Source organism: Meles meles, chromosome 5, assembly GCF_922984935.1.
Source record: "Meles meles chromosome 5, mMelMel3.1 paternal haplotype, whole genome shotgun sequence".
NCBI classification, from domain to species: Eukaryota; Metazoa; Chordata; class Mammalia; order Carnivora; family Mustelidae; genus Meles; species Meles meles.
Window position 1 is genome coordinate 12,417,290 of NC_060070.1, and position 16,714 is coordinate 12,434,003.

Consider the following 16,714-nt stretch of genomic DNA (forward strand, 5'->3'; position numbering starts at 1 on the left):
ATACAAAAATGAGTGAGACATGGTTACTGCTCTCAAGGTGAGGTTCTAGTCTTGGAGGAGGAGAAGTGTCCGATATGATATAAGAAAAGTGCACGCAGTAGGGACCGTCAGGAAGGAAGTTAGTTCTGCAAAGGACCTTAAAAGACTTAATAGCAAAGGAAGCATTTGAGCAAAGTTTTAAATCTTGGAGGTATCCATTTGTCTTTAAAGCTAACAATGACTGGTGGGCAGTGGGGAGGGAGGATTCTAGGAGCAGGAGGCAGGAGCCAGGCCACTCAGTGAAGGCAAATCACAGGAAGAGCCCAGCACCTTCTGGAAATGCACTGAGCGTGGCCGTGGCAGTAAAGGGAGGGAAGGTGCCCTGTGTCAGAGGCATCTATTAATAAAGGGCATGACCTTGGGAGAAAAACAAGTCAGAAAGTCACAGCCACACTGCAGGTATGAGGGGGAAAGACCCAAATGAACTCAGTGTAAAAGAGCAAAGAAATGAAGTGAACGCAGAAACGGAGGCAAGTGGACCCTCCAGGCATCCTCTTCGCTGCCTGGTTCGTAGAAGAAGACATGGAAAGGAGGCGTCAAGGCAGAGGACCGAGTTTTACGCCTTGGTGACGGGGCAGATGAGAAACGGGAAGAGCTGGAGGGGAACTCATAAGCTTGGCGGTTCTAGCTTTGGTGTTTCGGAGCCCGGAACACGTATGTGTCCAATGGGAGACGCTCAGGCGTCAGGCCGTCCAGGAAAGTCTATGTGGGAAGGTGGATCTGCAGGGAAGCAGCCTCAGGAAGAACGTGCAGAGTGAGACCACAGAGAGAACCCCAGAAACGCCGACGATGGTGTACGGGAAGAAAAAGAGGTCCTCAGAGGACATACCTGTCTTCACCCAGCATGCCAGAGGAGCAGAAGGAAATCACGAAGGAGCAGGGTCATGGGCGCCCTACAGTGTGGCCGCCCCTCCCCCAGGCAACAGAATAGCTTTGCATTGCTGCTGGTTACCGTCAATAAAGAGCATCCGTATTCCCAGAGAGTTGTATCGAGTACAAGAATTCGGACACAACCATCATATTCATGATGAGGATTTCCACAGCACCTGCCGCATGTCAGATATGCCCGAGTCCTGGGGATACAAAGATGGCAGAGACCTGAAGTCCCCTGAGGCTCTCGGAGAAGGCGCACGGGCATGAGGAGCTCTGGAGCTGGGAAGAGCCAGATGGATGGTGGTGAAAATAACACGGCTGATGTCAAAAGTGGGAGCCAAGTGAGTTCTGAGTCATCTATTCAACATATTCACAAAACTTTGGAAGCGAAACACTGAAAACTCCCCAAACTTTTTAACTCTTACAAAGGCAGAATATTTACCTGGGATGACTCAGACTCTCCTTTCTGGGTCAAAGCCCCGCCCACTCCAGGAAACAAGGCTTTGCTACGCTTCGGGAAGGCCCCATCACCTTTGCTACCCCCTTGAACTTTAGAGAGACTTTGGGTGCAGCTTAGATCATGTCCTGGAGACATGAGCTTGGACAGGATGGCTCTCGGAACCAGCTCCCACTTTGCCGGCCCCAGGGATCTGAGAGGCATAAGTGGTTCTGGACAGTTCCTGAGTTCTGCCAGAAAGGAAATCTCAGAGCTCTTCCGCCACCCAATTTCACAGAGGCGGAATGGTATCTGGGCACAGACAGAGTCTCCACAGCCGAGGACTCCTTGTCCAACCCACTAGCAATGCACAACGCTGTCCTAGACACGACAAAGCACCAGGGAAGCCAAGCTTGAGGGGCCCCAGCTTCTGACCCCAGCTCCGGGAGCCTCAAATTTCACCAGGACCTGTAGCCCCAAAGAAAGGAGTGTGCCTGTAGGATTCTAGAAGAGAAAGGAGAATAAAGTAGGCCCTTGGAGAAGAGCAGATTAGCTCTTCAAAAAAAGAAAGAAAGAAAAAGAAAAAAAAGAGAAGAACGTATAGGCCAGTGAGATTTGAATGCTGACTTACAAAGCGGTTTTAAACAGGGACTGCACGGATGTCCTGTCCCGGGTGTGGAAGCCCACATCAAGCCCCGCTTACACTCTGCCCACATCCTGAGCACCGGCGGCTGACGGGAGTCCATCTGTCCTTCCGCTGCCAACAAAAAAGCTGGCCTCTCACCTTGGGATGGCCTCCCGGAATGGTCATATGCACCAGGACACGAGCCAGGGCACTTTTCCAACTGGGAGAGCCCTAAGCACGCGCTTCCCACCCAGCCGGTGCACGGCGGGCTCTGGTAAGGAAACTGACTCACTCCAGAAACCTTAGGCCAATATGATTGTAAAAGATGAAAAATAAAAGTCCGGGTCAAGGTATCGATTTGCATCGGGTAAATACACCCCCGTGTGTCTCTCATCTCACTCACGGTGGAAATTAACAACTCGGGGTGAGGTGCAGCCCCTGAGACACGGCCCTTGGCCAGCCCGAGCCTCTACTCGGCGGGTGGCCTGACAGAGCTCCCACACGTGGCCTTGCTCACCCTGTCCACACAGCCCCCGGTCAGGCAGGTGCTGAGCGTGGCACACCCACTAGGGACCAGGTACTAGGTCAGGGGCTGCACCTGAGACCAGGCTCAGCCATCTCTCTCCTTCAAAAACAAACCTATTTCAAGAGTGACGGCACACGAGGCAGGTGCTCCTGGAAGGCGATGCCCCCCGCCCTCCCACAGCTCCCCCGCAGATGACCAGGGACACGGGAGGCTCCAGGTAGGAGACGCCTCGTACTTCAGTGTCCTCCTGTCCTAGGCGTCAATACAGGCTGATACCACTGTCAGCCAAGCCACCGCAATCCCCAATCCTTTACGACAAAAGAGATAAACCTGTGTTCAAGTGACATCCTGGGGCTCCACTTAAAAACAGAAACATCAGGAAACACTAACGTTCAGGTTGCCTCGCCCACGCAGCCGGTAGTGTGAATTCAAGTTTACGCTGACGGCGCTCCCGAATCCAACTTAGCACAGCTAATATGCGGCGCCCGGGCTCTGCCATTTATTCGTCCCCATCCCGTAAGAAGCTCCGGGCTACGCGGGTGCTAACGTGGATATGCCGGTGCAGGGGAACCCTCTGGGAATGGGGGGCAACTGGGAAGTCTGGGAAGGGCTTGGGTGCACGTTGGTAACCCTGCCGGTCTGCTGCCTGCCGCTCGTTTGCAGGAGCTCTGGGTCTGCTCAGCGGGTAGCCACAGCGAACACAGAGCTCCCAGAGCGGGGCCTTTACCCAAGCCTGGTTTGGCTGGCCACATCCTCCTCCTCCTCCTCACTCAACCAGGTTCCAAGGAGAAGGCAAGAAGTTCTTCCCAGTCCCTGGCCAGCCACCCAGCTGGCCTCCAGCAGAGCCCAAGACAGCGGGCAGCTGCTGCCTGTGAGGAGGGTAGACAAGGCGCTCTGCCCGTACAGAGGAGAGGCCTCCAGAGAGATCCAGAACCCCCTCGGGCCAAGTCTGGGAAGACCTCCTGCATTCTCAGAAACAGCAACTATCTGAGGGATGGAGTTAAAGCCGCAAGATGGTATCAAACCCCGAGGCCCAGAAGAAGAAACTAGAATGTTTTCCCCTATGAGCTAGCGACCTGAAGACCTTTTTGGGAAATGGATGGTGACAGTCATAGCATTGGGGATAACTGCAGTCTGTGGGTTGGACTCATGCGAAGTACACTAAAAGGAGAGGCAGTGAGAATGGAAATTATTTTCTTTTAAGTTTACTTAAGTAATCTCTACACACAACATGGGGCTCGAATCCACGACCCCAAGATCAAGAGTCGCACGCTGTTCCGACAGAGCCAGCCAGCCCCAGGAGAATGATTTTTAAGCTATGCTTTTCATGCTTCAAAGCAACACTATAGTACAGACTTTCAATATCACCACATCCAAAGCCCCCCTTTTCAACTATTCTGAAACAAAATTCATACACAGTTTCACAAGAAGCAATATAATGCCCTACAAGTAACACAAGGAGAAAAATGAAAGTAATTTGCAACGTTTAAAAATGTGGGTTTCGATATGCAAATGCCTGGCTGCATCTACTGTAGAAGCCCGTTCAACATGTGCACTGCAAAGAATCACACTCAGCGTCTCAGTGTCATCACAGACCCGGGCCAGGGGTCTTGGTGTGGATTCAAATGCATTTGGGGCGCTGCCATCAATGATTCTAAATGGCCAAAATCTTCTGACAAAGCCCTGAGCAAAATAAAGCACAAACTTCCCTTGGTTTACTGGCCTGCTGCTTTCCTAGAAAATTCAAAGTAGCCTGTAGCTATGGGGGGAAAAAATAATTTGTGTTCATTTGCAAAATGAAGCCAGTTCTTGGCTCAGATAATTACACATGTTTTTCACCTAAGTGAAAGTCCAGTGGAACAACCCTGCACTGTGAGAAATGAACTTGGACATGCAGGACATCCAGCAACCATGTCCCGGAACACTAAGTGCTGAATTTCTCCAATTTATTATGAAAACCAAAACAAACACATGAACTTCCAAAACATCACTGGAGGGCAGGCCCCCCCCCACCCCCACCCGGCCCCATGCAGAACCACCCCTGCCTCTCTCTCCGTAGCTGGTCTACAACTCCACCTCCGTGAAGGTTAGTGACATCAGAGGAGGCAAAATGCACCACAAACCCAGAGCCAAGAGCAGGTGCAATGCGAACATTAGCTCCCTCGCTTCCTGAAGAAAAGTGAAATATGCTAATAAAGAGGGCAGTTAAAAAGATAGTGTTCAGATAAATAATGTAGGCTATTTAATTGGGACTCTCATCTTAGGCTCAAAAAAATGTTTTAGTTGATTAATCATTAACCCGCAGGCTCCCCTCTGAGGTGTAAACTATAGAACGATGATTTTCTATGAGGACGACTGAAGAAAAAAATCTAAATGATAATTTCAAAAAATTTACAAGTAAATAATAAATGGTTTCATTAGGTTTTCAACGACATACTCCCCTGTGGCATTAGAGGTGTACATCTTTGACTTTTAATAATTTTTTATCTACTTATATTGAGAGAACATGGTTTGTGGGATTTATATTCTTAATCTACTCGATTTATTCAATTTCTGTTTAATTTCTCAGAATTTCTATTCTGTAATTCCATAAATGAACAGCCTGTAGAGAATCTATAAATTTTAGACCTAAAAAGAGTCTTAGAAATTATCCAACTGAACTCCTTCACCTCATGCATCTTTTGTTCTTTAAAAAAGTGCAATTTTAAGGAAAGATAAAGATTTTAGTAAATCAATGCTGCCAGTGGAAGGACACAGCATTCTGTGGATACTAAATCACATTATTTTTTTCAGTTCTCCAAGCTTCACCCACTGTGGTAAAATTCTGCATTAGTAACCACCACACACGGTTCATCATAGTGCCAAGAGCACGCCGAACACTGAGTTATCTGCACATAAAAGCTTAAAATCTCTCAACTTTTAAGGTTAAATGTGCAGACCTTGTATAGCATTATTTTGAATTAACTCAGATTCCCCTACATCTTGCTCATTCTTTTTGTGTAAGACGCAGTGATTTGACACCTTTCATTAATGGCATTTGCTATACTCTGTGATCTAGGCAAATATTACTCATCATTGGTCACTGAAACAGAATGAAAATAAATAGATGGACTGTTCAACGAGAGATACAGTAACTCTTGAGTTGACCGCATACAAAGACCGGTCAAGTCCTATTACATTAACAAAGACATCACCCACTGATACCACATACTTCTGATAAAAACCGATCAACTTTTCTGAAGATATCCAGGACTCTTCATTTCATTATTGTTACTATTCTTGCATCAAGAAAAATCAAGGCATCTGTCTGAATGTCACCGTTAAGCTTGCTGAGAAGTATATTCTATCACAGCAGAAATACCGTGCCAGAGAAATGTAAATTTCACAAATCTTCCAAATCCGTTTCACTGGAGGTCACATTCCAATTGGTGATGTTCCCGACAATGCAAGCTCTCTGGTGACAAACAGAGAGAAGCAAAGACTGGTAGTAAAGGTTTCTTACCGGCAGGCTGCCATGATTTGAGTCAATTATCTTGTGATAACTATCCTCGGCATCTGAAAGAACCTTCAGAGGAAGAGGAAGATGGCGGGTGTTCTCAGGGGAGGAATGGGCTGCAGGCCACCACTGGGCTGATTACAACATAAAAGAGAAGAGGCCTTCTGAGAAGCAGGGAGAAGGGAATTCTCGTCTTCCAGACGGGCTATGGTTGTGGCAGAGGTGTGCACTTAGCCCAAAGAAAGAAGGCAAAGGGCCTCCCTTACCAGATCCCTGATGAAACAAGTCAATGGTCAAAGGGATCTCCAGCCAAGGTTTCGGACGTAGTAGAAACTGGTCTGCACCAGAGCTGGAAGAAGCCCAGGTAACACACACTTCATTAACATGTGGGGGCACAGAAGAGACAATACTGTATTTCAGACACTTAAGAACTTTAACAAAGTTTCAGAATTGAAGTTCAAAACCCCTACAAAAACTTAGATGATTTATGACCCTGAGAGGAAACCTAAAACAGGAGCACACACAGGTTCTGTGTCAGGGGAGGGGTGCTACAGGAGAAAGCACACCGGGGTAACACTTTCCAGGAAGGCTAATGCTGGGCAGGACTGAAAGAGGGCAGAATGGAGTCTCACGTAGCCATGAAGAGGAGTCCATGACTGATGTCTGCCACAACACGCATGAACCTAGGAAACATGATGCTAACTGGGAGCGGTCAGGCAATAGGCTACATGGCCTATGATTCATGTGCAACATCCAGGACAGGGACATCCACAGAAACGGAGACTAGATTAGCGGCTGTTGGAGACTGGGGGTAGGGGCAGCGGGGAGGTGACAGCTGCTGGGCACACACTATCTTCTAGAGCTGAAGAATACATTCTGGAACCAGACAGTGGTAATGGCTGCACAGCTCCACGAATATACTGAAAACCACTGATTTGAACACTCGAAAGGTAAAGTTTATGGTACATGAATTATATTTATTTCTTAAAACCGAAGGTAAGAATGTTCGTGTGGCTCTTACAGGAAAGACATCAGAGTTCAAGTCCACCATAAGGTGATTCCAAAGAACCAAATCACACAAAATGTACGGTCATGTTACGCAAGGTTAACAAAAATCAGTGTGAAATATCAAAAATATCCAAAAATGGCGTAAGAATGATGACAGTAAAATTATTTCTCAACAACAGATCTTCCCCTGAACTGAGAAAGCCCCAATCAGAAGGTGATCGGCTACCAATCACCATCCCCAGCCTCCAGATAAGAACCCAGGGAAGACAGAGCCCATTATCAATCCAGTTAGATCTAAATTTGTTTTCTTTTGTTTCTTTTTTTAAGACTTATTTGAGAGAGAGCACACATGCATGAGCCGAAGGGTGGGAGGGTGCAGAGGGAGGGAGAGAGAGAATCTCAAGCTGACTCCCCACTGAGCACAAAGCTGGAGGTGGGGATCATGACTTGAACCAAAACCAAGAGTCTGATGCCCAACCGAATGAGCCACCCAGGCACCCCACATCTGAATTCGTTTTACTGCAGAGGCATATCCTCAATGGGTTGCACTCTACAGATGTTAACAAATATTTAAAAGGAAGAAAGTAAGTAAAATCCAGACATTTTCCGTACCTGGAGGAAGAAGCCAGAAGCTACAGTTCTCTCCCTCTCTACCACTGACCATGACCCTGTCCAAGTTACCAGCAATTTAATGTGTCTCTGTGCCTTGATTTACCCAGCTGTGAAAGTAAAATGATAATAACACATCTCTGCTCCATCCTGTGATGTAAGGGGTAATTAATGTCTTTAAGGTTCTTTGTGATCTTTAGATTTGACTCAGCCTATCATTACGAAGCTTTAACAAACACCTTCTCTGCAGCAGTCAAGACCTGATGCTATTTAAAGGGGTAATGAGATTTGTCGCAAAACCAAAAATGAACGCTTCATCCATTACTTTGCTCTTTTCACTTTGCGAACTTTTGTACGAAAGGCACATAGTCCTTACCATTAGTGCTTTAAGCCTATTAAATAACTGAATTTCAGAGGAAAAATAAAAAGCTAAACTGTTTAGTCAGATCCTTCATTTCCAGAGCTGAGGAAACAGGAGTCAGAGTAATGTACCCAAGGTCAGGCACAGCGGGAGCTAGAATCCAGACCCCTTTCTTGCACATCCAGGCCGGTATAAATGTTACCACCCTCAAATTAAACTTCAAACACTTCTCACTATCAGCACTGACCGACAGTGGGTAATACAGACTGTTCCTTTTTAGTTGCGGTTTTGGTTTTTATCTGCCAAAAGCATCCCATGTCGCAGGCACCAATCAGCCCATGGAAGTTACAGAGCAGCACTGACTGGGATGTGAGCTGTTCTAGGATGAGCAGTCACTGGCTGGAGCTGGGCCTATGGTTTGGCAGGCAGCATCCTGGGCCATCCCAGAAGCACCCCTACACACACACGTGTGCAGATGCGCAGTCTTCAGCTCTGAGAAAGTCTCAGCACAAGTCCCCAGTAGTCAGATTTATAAAGAAGAAAATTGGGAAGCTTCTAGGTGTGCTCCAGGATTCTGATCCAACAGTACCTTAAAAAGATTATCCACCGTGGCCAGGTGGGGTTTATCCGTGGGACGCAAGGGTGGCTCAACATTCGCAAATCAGTGTGATAGAACAAATCAATAAGAGGAGAGAGAAGAACCACATGGTCCTCTCAATTGATGCAGAAAAAGCATTTGACAAGATACAGCATCCATTCCTGATTAAAACAATTCAAAGTATAGGGACAGAGGGAACATTCCTCGACTTCATAAAAATCTATCTATGAAAAACCCACAGTGAACATCATCCTCAATGGAAAAAGCTTACAGCCTTCCCGTTGAGATCAGGAACACAACGAGGATGTCTACTCTAGCCACTCTTCTTCAACATAGTACTAGAAGTCCTAGAAACAGCAATCAGACAACAAAGAGAAATAAAAGGTATCCAAATTGGCAAAGAAGAAGTCAAACTCTCTCTCTTCGTAGATGACATGATACTTTATATGGAAAACTCAAAAGACTCCACCCCCAAACTACTAGAACTCCTACAGCAATTCAGTAATGTGGCAGGATACAAAGTCAATGTACAGAAATCAGTTGCTTTCTTATACACTAACAATGAAAATACAGAAAGGGAAATTAGAGAATCGATTCCATTTACTATAGCACCAAGAACGATAGATACCTGGGAATAAACCTAACCAAAGAGGTAAAGGATCTGTACTTGAGAACTACAGAACACTCATGACAGAAACTGAAGAAGACACAAAAAGATGGAAGACCATTCCATGCTCTTGGATCGGAAGAATAAACATTGTTAAAATGTCTATACTGCCTAGAGCAATCTGTACTTTCAATGTCATCCCGATCATCCTGGCATTTTTCAAAGAGCTGGAACAAACAATCCTAAAATTTGTATGGAACCAGAAGAGACCCCGAATTGCCAAGGAAATGTTGAAAAACAAAACCGGGGGTATCACTCTGCCTGATTTCAAGCTTTACTACAAAGCTGTGATCACCAAGACAGCATGGTACTGGCACAAAAACAGACACATAGACCAGTGGAACAGAGTGGAGAGCCCAGATATGGACCCTCAACTGTATGGTCAAATAATCTTTGACAAAGCAGGAAAAAATATACAGTGGAGAAAAGACAGTCTCTTCAATAAATGGTGCTGGGAAAATTGGACAGCTATGCGTAGAAGAATGAAACTCGACCATTCTCTTACACCAGACACAAAGATAAACTCGAAATGGATAAAAGAACTCAACGTGAGGCAGGAATCCATCAGAATCCTAGAGGAGAACACAGGCTGCAACCTCTTCGACATCGGCCACAGCAACTTCTTTCAAGACATGTCCCCAAAGGCAAAGGAAACAAAAGCGAAAATGAACTTTTGGACTTCATCAAGATCAAAAGTTTTTTATCCCCCAGAATCCACTCTCAGGAACACCACCTTAACTTCACATTAAGAGACTCCTATGAACCACCCTTTCACTTAATATGATACTTGAAGGAACACGTGCTATTCCCAAGAACGGCACTAGGCTGCCCAGTCTTAAAAATCTTGGTATTCCTCGGGATGCCTGGGTGGCTCAGTCCATTAAGCATCGGACTCTTCATTTTGGCTCAGCTCATGACCACAGGATCATGGGATCAAGTCCCACATTGGGCTCTGCGTTCAGTGCAGAATCTGCTTGTCCCTCTCCTTCTCCCTCTGCCTCTCCCCACTGTTGTGCTCTCATGCTCTAACAAATAAATCTTAAAAACAAAACAAAACAAAAAAAAACTTAAGTATTCCTCAAGGCCCCTGGTTTTTTGTTAAGATTTTATTTGAGAAAGAGAGAGACAGATAGGCCAAAGAGGGTGGGGAGTGGCAGAGGGCAAGGGAGAAACAGACTCCCCACTGAGCAGGGAGCCGGACATGGGACTTGATCCCAGGACTCGGGAATCATGATCTGAGCCAGAGGCAGACGCTTAACCAACTAAGCCACCCAAGCACCTCAAGGTCTCTTTCCTCAAGAGATCTTTCAGTCTAGTAGGTAAATTATGATAAGTTCACAGTAATACTGCAAGGCAATAAATCTTAACTTCCTTATCAGATTTAGAGGCAAAATGCTTTCAGAGTTCAAAAGACGCAGAGTCCAAGATGCCCTCGAGGTGACATGGAGGCAGCCGTACTTCTCACAGACCATAATCCCAAAGTCTGCAAATTGAGTTTATAAATTCTGTGCAGACTTCTGTTCCCAGGGATCCAAACAAATTATAAAAGGTCTACTTATAGTCACTTGACACATAACCTGAATCTTCTCCCTCTCCTTCCTCACTGAACACATACTGGCCTACTGGAGATCAAAGAACATCCACACGGGGCTACAGGCTCGCTGGCCGGTGCATACATGATGACTGGCATTTTGGGGTCATATGAATTAAGCTTATGAAACCTAGGCTTCTTATCAACATTTCTCAGCCTTTTCTCCTTGACTGTTTTTGGGACATAATAATGACACAATTCAGCAGACATCCAAATAATTCTGCTAACACCACCGTGCAAAGATGCCTCAGCTTCACAGAAGTGTGATGTGGTCATTCATCAACCAAAACATTAAAGTCAGAATCAACTCACAAATGGCAATTTCGGAGTAATTAGTGTTGGGAAGGTAAAGGTAGAAAAGCTGAGAATAGCAAGCTTAGAAGCTTCTAAGGACGTCCCTGGAAATTCCAGATTCTGTAGGAAGACTGTTGGGAGATTTGGGAGGAAGAGGGATTCTGTACACTGTGTCACGTGGGACTGTGCCCATTTTCCAGGGGCAGCCGGCCAGGGATCTGCACAAAAGACACAAACTAATTTTGTGAACAATTTCGTATGTCTCTTTGCAAATGAATTCTCCCAGAGCAATTAGCAAGTAATAAAACTGAATAATTTGAATTTGGTCACAGCTTCCCATAACACGTTAAAGATGTTAATGACAAAAGGAGAGGGAAGGAAAAAAGGATTTATATGGGGCACCTGGGTGGCTCAGTCGTCTTAAGTTTAGGTCAGGACATGATCTCAGGGTCATGAGATCGAGTCCCCCATTGGGCTCTGCTCTGGGAATGGAAGCTGCGTGAGATTTTCTCTCCCTCTGCCTCTTCCTCTCCCCCAGCTTCAGTGCACATGCATGCTCTCTTTCTTTCTCTCTCATTCTCTCAAAAAAAAAAGGGGGGGGGTGGAGTTCATATGGGAATAATTTATAAATAGATCATCAGAGCTGAGAACTGGAGAATCAGAAATAAATGTATAAGATGCAATAAATCATAACTCAATTGACTGAAATGAAAGGAATTAATTTGTTACACTATTTCAAACATCATCATTTTCTCATAAAGATGTTTTTGCCCATATACTGGGAGTGAAAACCTTTCAAGTAGGCAAGTTGTCATTCAAATCTCCTTCCCTTCCCTTTAATTTTTTTTTAAGATTTTATTTATTTACCTGCCAGAGAGAGAGCGAGCACAAGCAGGCAGAGTGGCAGGCAAAGGCAGAGAGAGAAACAGGCTCCCCGCTGAGCAAGGAGCCCGACATGGGACATGATCCCAGGACCCCGGGATCATGACCTGAGCCAAAGGCAGCAGCTTAACCAACTGAGCCACCCAGGGGTCCCTTTGCGTTGTTAATTGTGATGAGTTTTGTGGATTATGTATGGGCTTTCAGTATAAGTAATTTTAAAACCATTTTGGAAGCAGGTGGAATATTCGCTATAAACATAGAGGCTTAACACAAGGTCTTCCAAAGTCAACTCCTGGTCTTCCCGCAAAACTACTCCATCGACAGCTTCCCCATCTCAGATGATGGCAATTCCTTCCTACAGCTCCTCAAAGCCAAACCTCGGAGTCATCCTTGCCTGCTCTCCTTCCCTGACACCCAACACCCGATCTCTGAGCAAGCTCTGTGGGCTGTACACCCCCCAGCTACCACAGAAGGCAAAGGCACCATCGTGCCCCACTTCAGAAGCCTCAACGCACCCTCGGCCTCCTACAGCCTCTTGTCAGCAGTTGGTGATCCTTTGAAAACCGCAGTCAGATCACGTCACTTCTCTGCTCCAAAACATGGGACGGTGCCTCATTTTCTGCAGACCTGGAACTGCCTTATCCAGTCCTCCTGATGCTGCCTCACGTGTCCTCCTGGGCCTCACCTCCCATTGGTCCCCAGCCCCTCGCTCTCCCCCAGGCACGCAGGGCTCTTTGCTGGTCCTGACACACGCCACTTACATCCCCATCTCAGGGCACCTGCGGCTGTTCCCTCTGCCGGGCTGTCCGCAAGGCTCCATGCCTCATCTCCAAGCTTACACCAATGCCTCGGTCTTACCCACAGTGCTGCTGCCCTAGTTACAACGGCCAGCTGCACCCGGCTCCACCCCTGGTCCCTCCTGCCCAGGTGCACTTGTCTTCCGTCACACTTATCACCTGCTGGCATGCTCTATTATTTCCTTATTATGTTTATTGCTTAAATGGATTTCCATGCACTGAAATGTAAGGCCCATGTGTTCAGGGAGTTTTGACCTGTCGTGTTCACTGCTCTATCTCCAGCACTTCTAAAAACAGTGCCTCGTGCGGAACAGGCAGCCACTAAATATTTGTTTAATGAGTAAATTAAAGTAAAAAAAGAGAGAGAAAGAGAGAGATCCCCTAGTCTCTCTGCTTGGCCTCAGGCACTCTTCATGGGTAAGGAGTACTCACCGTCGGGGCTGGGGCAGGGGGCAGGTAAGAACATGGCCTGTCTCACGTCATAGACAACTTCAGGGGTTCAGTTCAGGATTAAGAATCAAAATTAAGCTTCATAGTTCATTTGCCAACTTCATGGAAAAAAGAATTCTCAAAGTCAAATTTCTTTAACGCGCCATAAATTCAGCCTCCTAAACAAAGCCATGATTCCCTTCTTAGCCATAAGCTGTACCTTTTATATTTGAAGCAAACCACATTTTAGATACGAGGTAAGCATTAGCATCTTTTTGAAAAATAAAGTTAATATCGGAAACACAAGACCATGGAGGGTTTTTTTTTTAATTCTTTTTAAAAGCTTAAGCTTGTCATTCCCATATCCTTGATTCATTCATGCCTACATTTGAGCAAATCTTTATTGAATGGCCCCACCGATGTGTCTGGTGACTTACTTGTGATAAAGCAAAAAGAGACCCTATGCTGAGGAAGGACAGTTGCCCTGCCCAACCTCAGGGCTCTGGTGAGAGCTCAGGGATGTGCCCGCACCACAGCACCCCCCCCCCATCCCAGCCTGGCCCACAACTGTATCACTTCGGGGGGGGGGGGTGGATCAGCAGCTTCAGGTCCCCTCCCCCTCGGCTCCTCGCCACCTGGCTTCCCCGCCTGGCACACGAGACCCTTTGTGACCTGGCCCTTGCTCACCAGTCCAGCCTTATCTTCTCCATCTCCCCCGTCTGCACCTTACCTTTCAAAAACCCTGGATTACTCACACACATCTCCCCTCAGCAAGACCCTGACCCTGGACCCTCCACAACTTCTCTGTGCCCAGAAGGCACTCTGCTTTCTTCAGGGTTTAACGCAAGTGAGACTGTCCCTCAGAGGTGGCCCTGAGAACGTGGAACACACATTCTCGCTGACCCTATACCGTCACGGCCCTTCTCAGAGTGCGGTCTGTCGACTTCAGGGGCCACTGGGACCCTCTCAAATGGCCTACAAGTTCAAAAGTATTTTCAATAATAATGCTAGATGTCATGGGCCATTTTCGCTCTGAGGACACCCGCCGTGGTGGTGCAAGGCAGTCATGGGTAGATCCGTTCGTGACGTCGCACACATCAGAGCAGCGGCACCGACCGTCCTAGTCACTGCTGACTCCATCACCGCACAGTGCCATCGAGAACGTGCCGGCATGCACTAACAACGTCCTCGGTGAAGCAGCGAAAACGGCTGACTCTACTAAACTCAGCCCTTGCGAACATGGTTGAGAAGGATCCATACAGCTCTTATGCAATGGTTGTTGCAAGAAAACGCACTTACACCATTGTGTTGCAAGCTAACTTCTTTTTTCCCCACAAAACAATTTTTACTCAAAAAAAATTGACAAAATATTTTCTTTAAAATGGACAAAGTGTGGGGTACTTGGGTGGCTCAGTTGGTAAAGCATGCAACTCTTGATCTCAGGGTCATGAGCTCAAGTCCCACAGTGGGCATAGAGCCTACTTAAATTTTTTTTTTTAAACGAAAACATAAAATGAACGAAGTGAGCCTGTCACTTCCAAGGAAAAAAATGGACAGTATTGTAGATATAATTCAAACTTTCTGGCAAAAATTCAAATCCTAGAAAATGTGTGTGTACCATTGTGAGCTTCATAGCTTCCCAAAACATCAAGACTTTTCCACATGAAACTGGTGAAGATATTAATGAATGTGATTTTAATGTTGCATAATGAAACATCCATATTTGAAAGATTGGCATAACCCAGCAACCTAATATTTTCCAAATAACCACAGCACATTACAAAATCACATGACTAAAAGATCCATTCAAAGTGTACGACAGGCCAATGGACTTTAATCGGAGCAAGTAGGAAGGTCTACAAACAGTGTTTCAGAACCCACATGCAACTCACGTTGAAGGAACTACCACTTGTTGAGTTTTGGTGTAATAGTAAAGAAGGATATCCACAATTATTTGAAAGATCATTAAAATACTCCTCCCTTTGCCAACTATATTATCTGTGTGAGGATGAATTTTCTTCAAATCACTTTCACAAAAACAAGCATTTGCAATAGGCTGAACGCAGATGCTGACATAAAACCCAGCTGTCTTCTACTAAGACACACACTGAAGAGATTACAAAAATGTAAAACAATGCTATTCTCACTGACTTTTTTTTTTTTTTTTTGGAGAACTAGTTCATTAGACTAGTTCATCGTCATTTTTACATTAAAATAAATTTTAATAAATATTTTTTAAATTTTTTGGTTTACATTTTTTTAAAGATTTTATTTACTTACTGTACCCCTGAAGCAAATAATACTTTATGTTAATTTTTTAAAAAGATTTTATTTATTTTAGAGAGAGAGTATGTCTGTGTAAGTGGGGAGAAGGGCCGGGAGAGAGGGAGAGCGACTCTGCGCCAAGCACAGACCCCAACACAGGGCTCCATCTCACGACCCCAAGATCATGACCTGAGCCGAAACCAAGAGCTGGACACCCAACCACCTGGGCCACCCAGGAGCCTCTCAGGTTAAATTTCTAATATAGTAAACCTTGACATATATAACCCACATAACAAAAGCCCTTTGGGGTCCCTGATAATTTTTCACAGTAAAGGACGTGGAGACCCACAAGTTTAGAACTGTGGGACTAGATGAAGGTGAGGCTATGTTTGTTTTTCTTTTTAATTCTGTTTTGGTTTTTTTTCAGTGTTCCAGAATTCATTGTTTATGTACCATACCCAGTGCTCCACGTAATACGTTCCCTCCTTAATACCCACCACCAGGCTCACCCAACCCCCCACCTCCCTCCCGTCCAAAAGCCTCAGTTTGTTTCTCGGAGTCCACAGTCTCTCACGGTTTGTCTCCCCCTCCAATTTGCCCCAACTCACTTCTCTTCTTCATCTCCCCATGTTCTCCGTGTTATTCCTTATGCTCGCAGAGAGAGTCAATGATCATATGGTTTCACTTACTTGGGGCAATGGTTCTTTATTTCTGCAGCTCAGCCATCAAACACAGTGCTTGACACATAAACACAAATTTATTATCTTACACTTCTGCAGGTCAGAAGACTGAAATGGGTCCGCCTGGGCCATGGTCCATCTGGAGGCTCCAGGGGAGAATCTGTTCCCATGTCTCTGCAACTTCTAAAAGCTGCACCCATTACCGCACTCATAGGCCCGCATCACTCCAATCTCCTTACGTCCCTACATCTCTGATTTGGACTCTCCAGTCTCTGTTTTACAGTGGGCCCACTGGATAACCCAGGAGAATCTCTCCATCTCAAGGTCCTTGATCCAATGACATCACTGAAGTTCCTTCTGCCACCTAACTTCTTTTGCCAAATTCACAGATTCTGGGGATTAGCATGTGGACATTCTTGGCTATGGTATGGCATTATCTGCCTACCATAGCCATGGACAAAAACAATTCAATAAAACAGAGCAGAAAATGCCCTACCATTTTCACCACATTTCAGAGTCTCCAGACTGGAATGAGAAA

General features: G+C 45.8%; 1 protein-coding gene across 3 annotated transcripts in view; it reads right to left on the reverse strand.

Moving 5' to 3' along the window:
* Positions 1–16,714, reverse strand: part of TIAM2 (TIAM Rac1 associated GEF 2) — a 109,084-nt gene that overhangs the window by 41,350 nt on the left and 51,020 nt on the right. Inside the window, exon 1 of one of the 3 annotated variants that reach the window (XM_046004854.1) lies at positions 992–1,010. The exons of the other annotated variants lie outside the window; for them this stretch is intronic. Coding sequence (XP_045860810.1) covers positions 992–1,007 — 16 coding nt within the window. The 5' untranslated portion in view covers positions 1,008–1,010. Of the gene's footprint in view, positions 1–991; positions 1,011–16,714 lie in introns of those variants that run through there. 3 annotated transcript variants of the gene reach the window in all.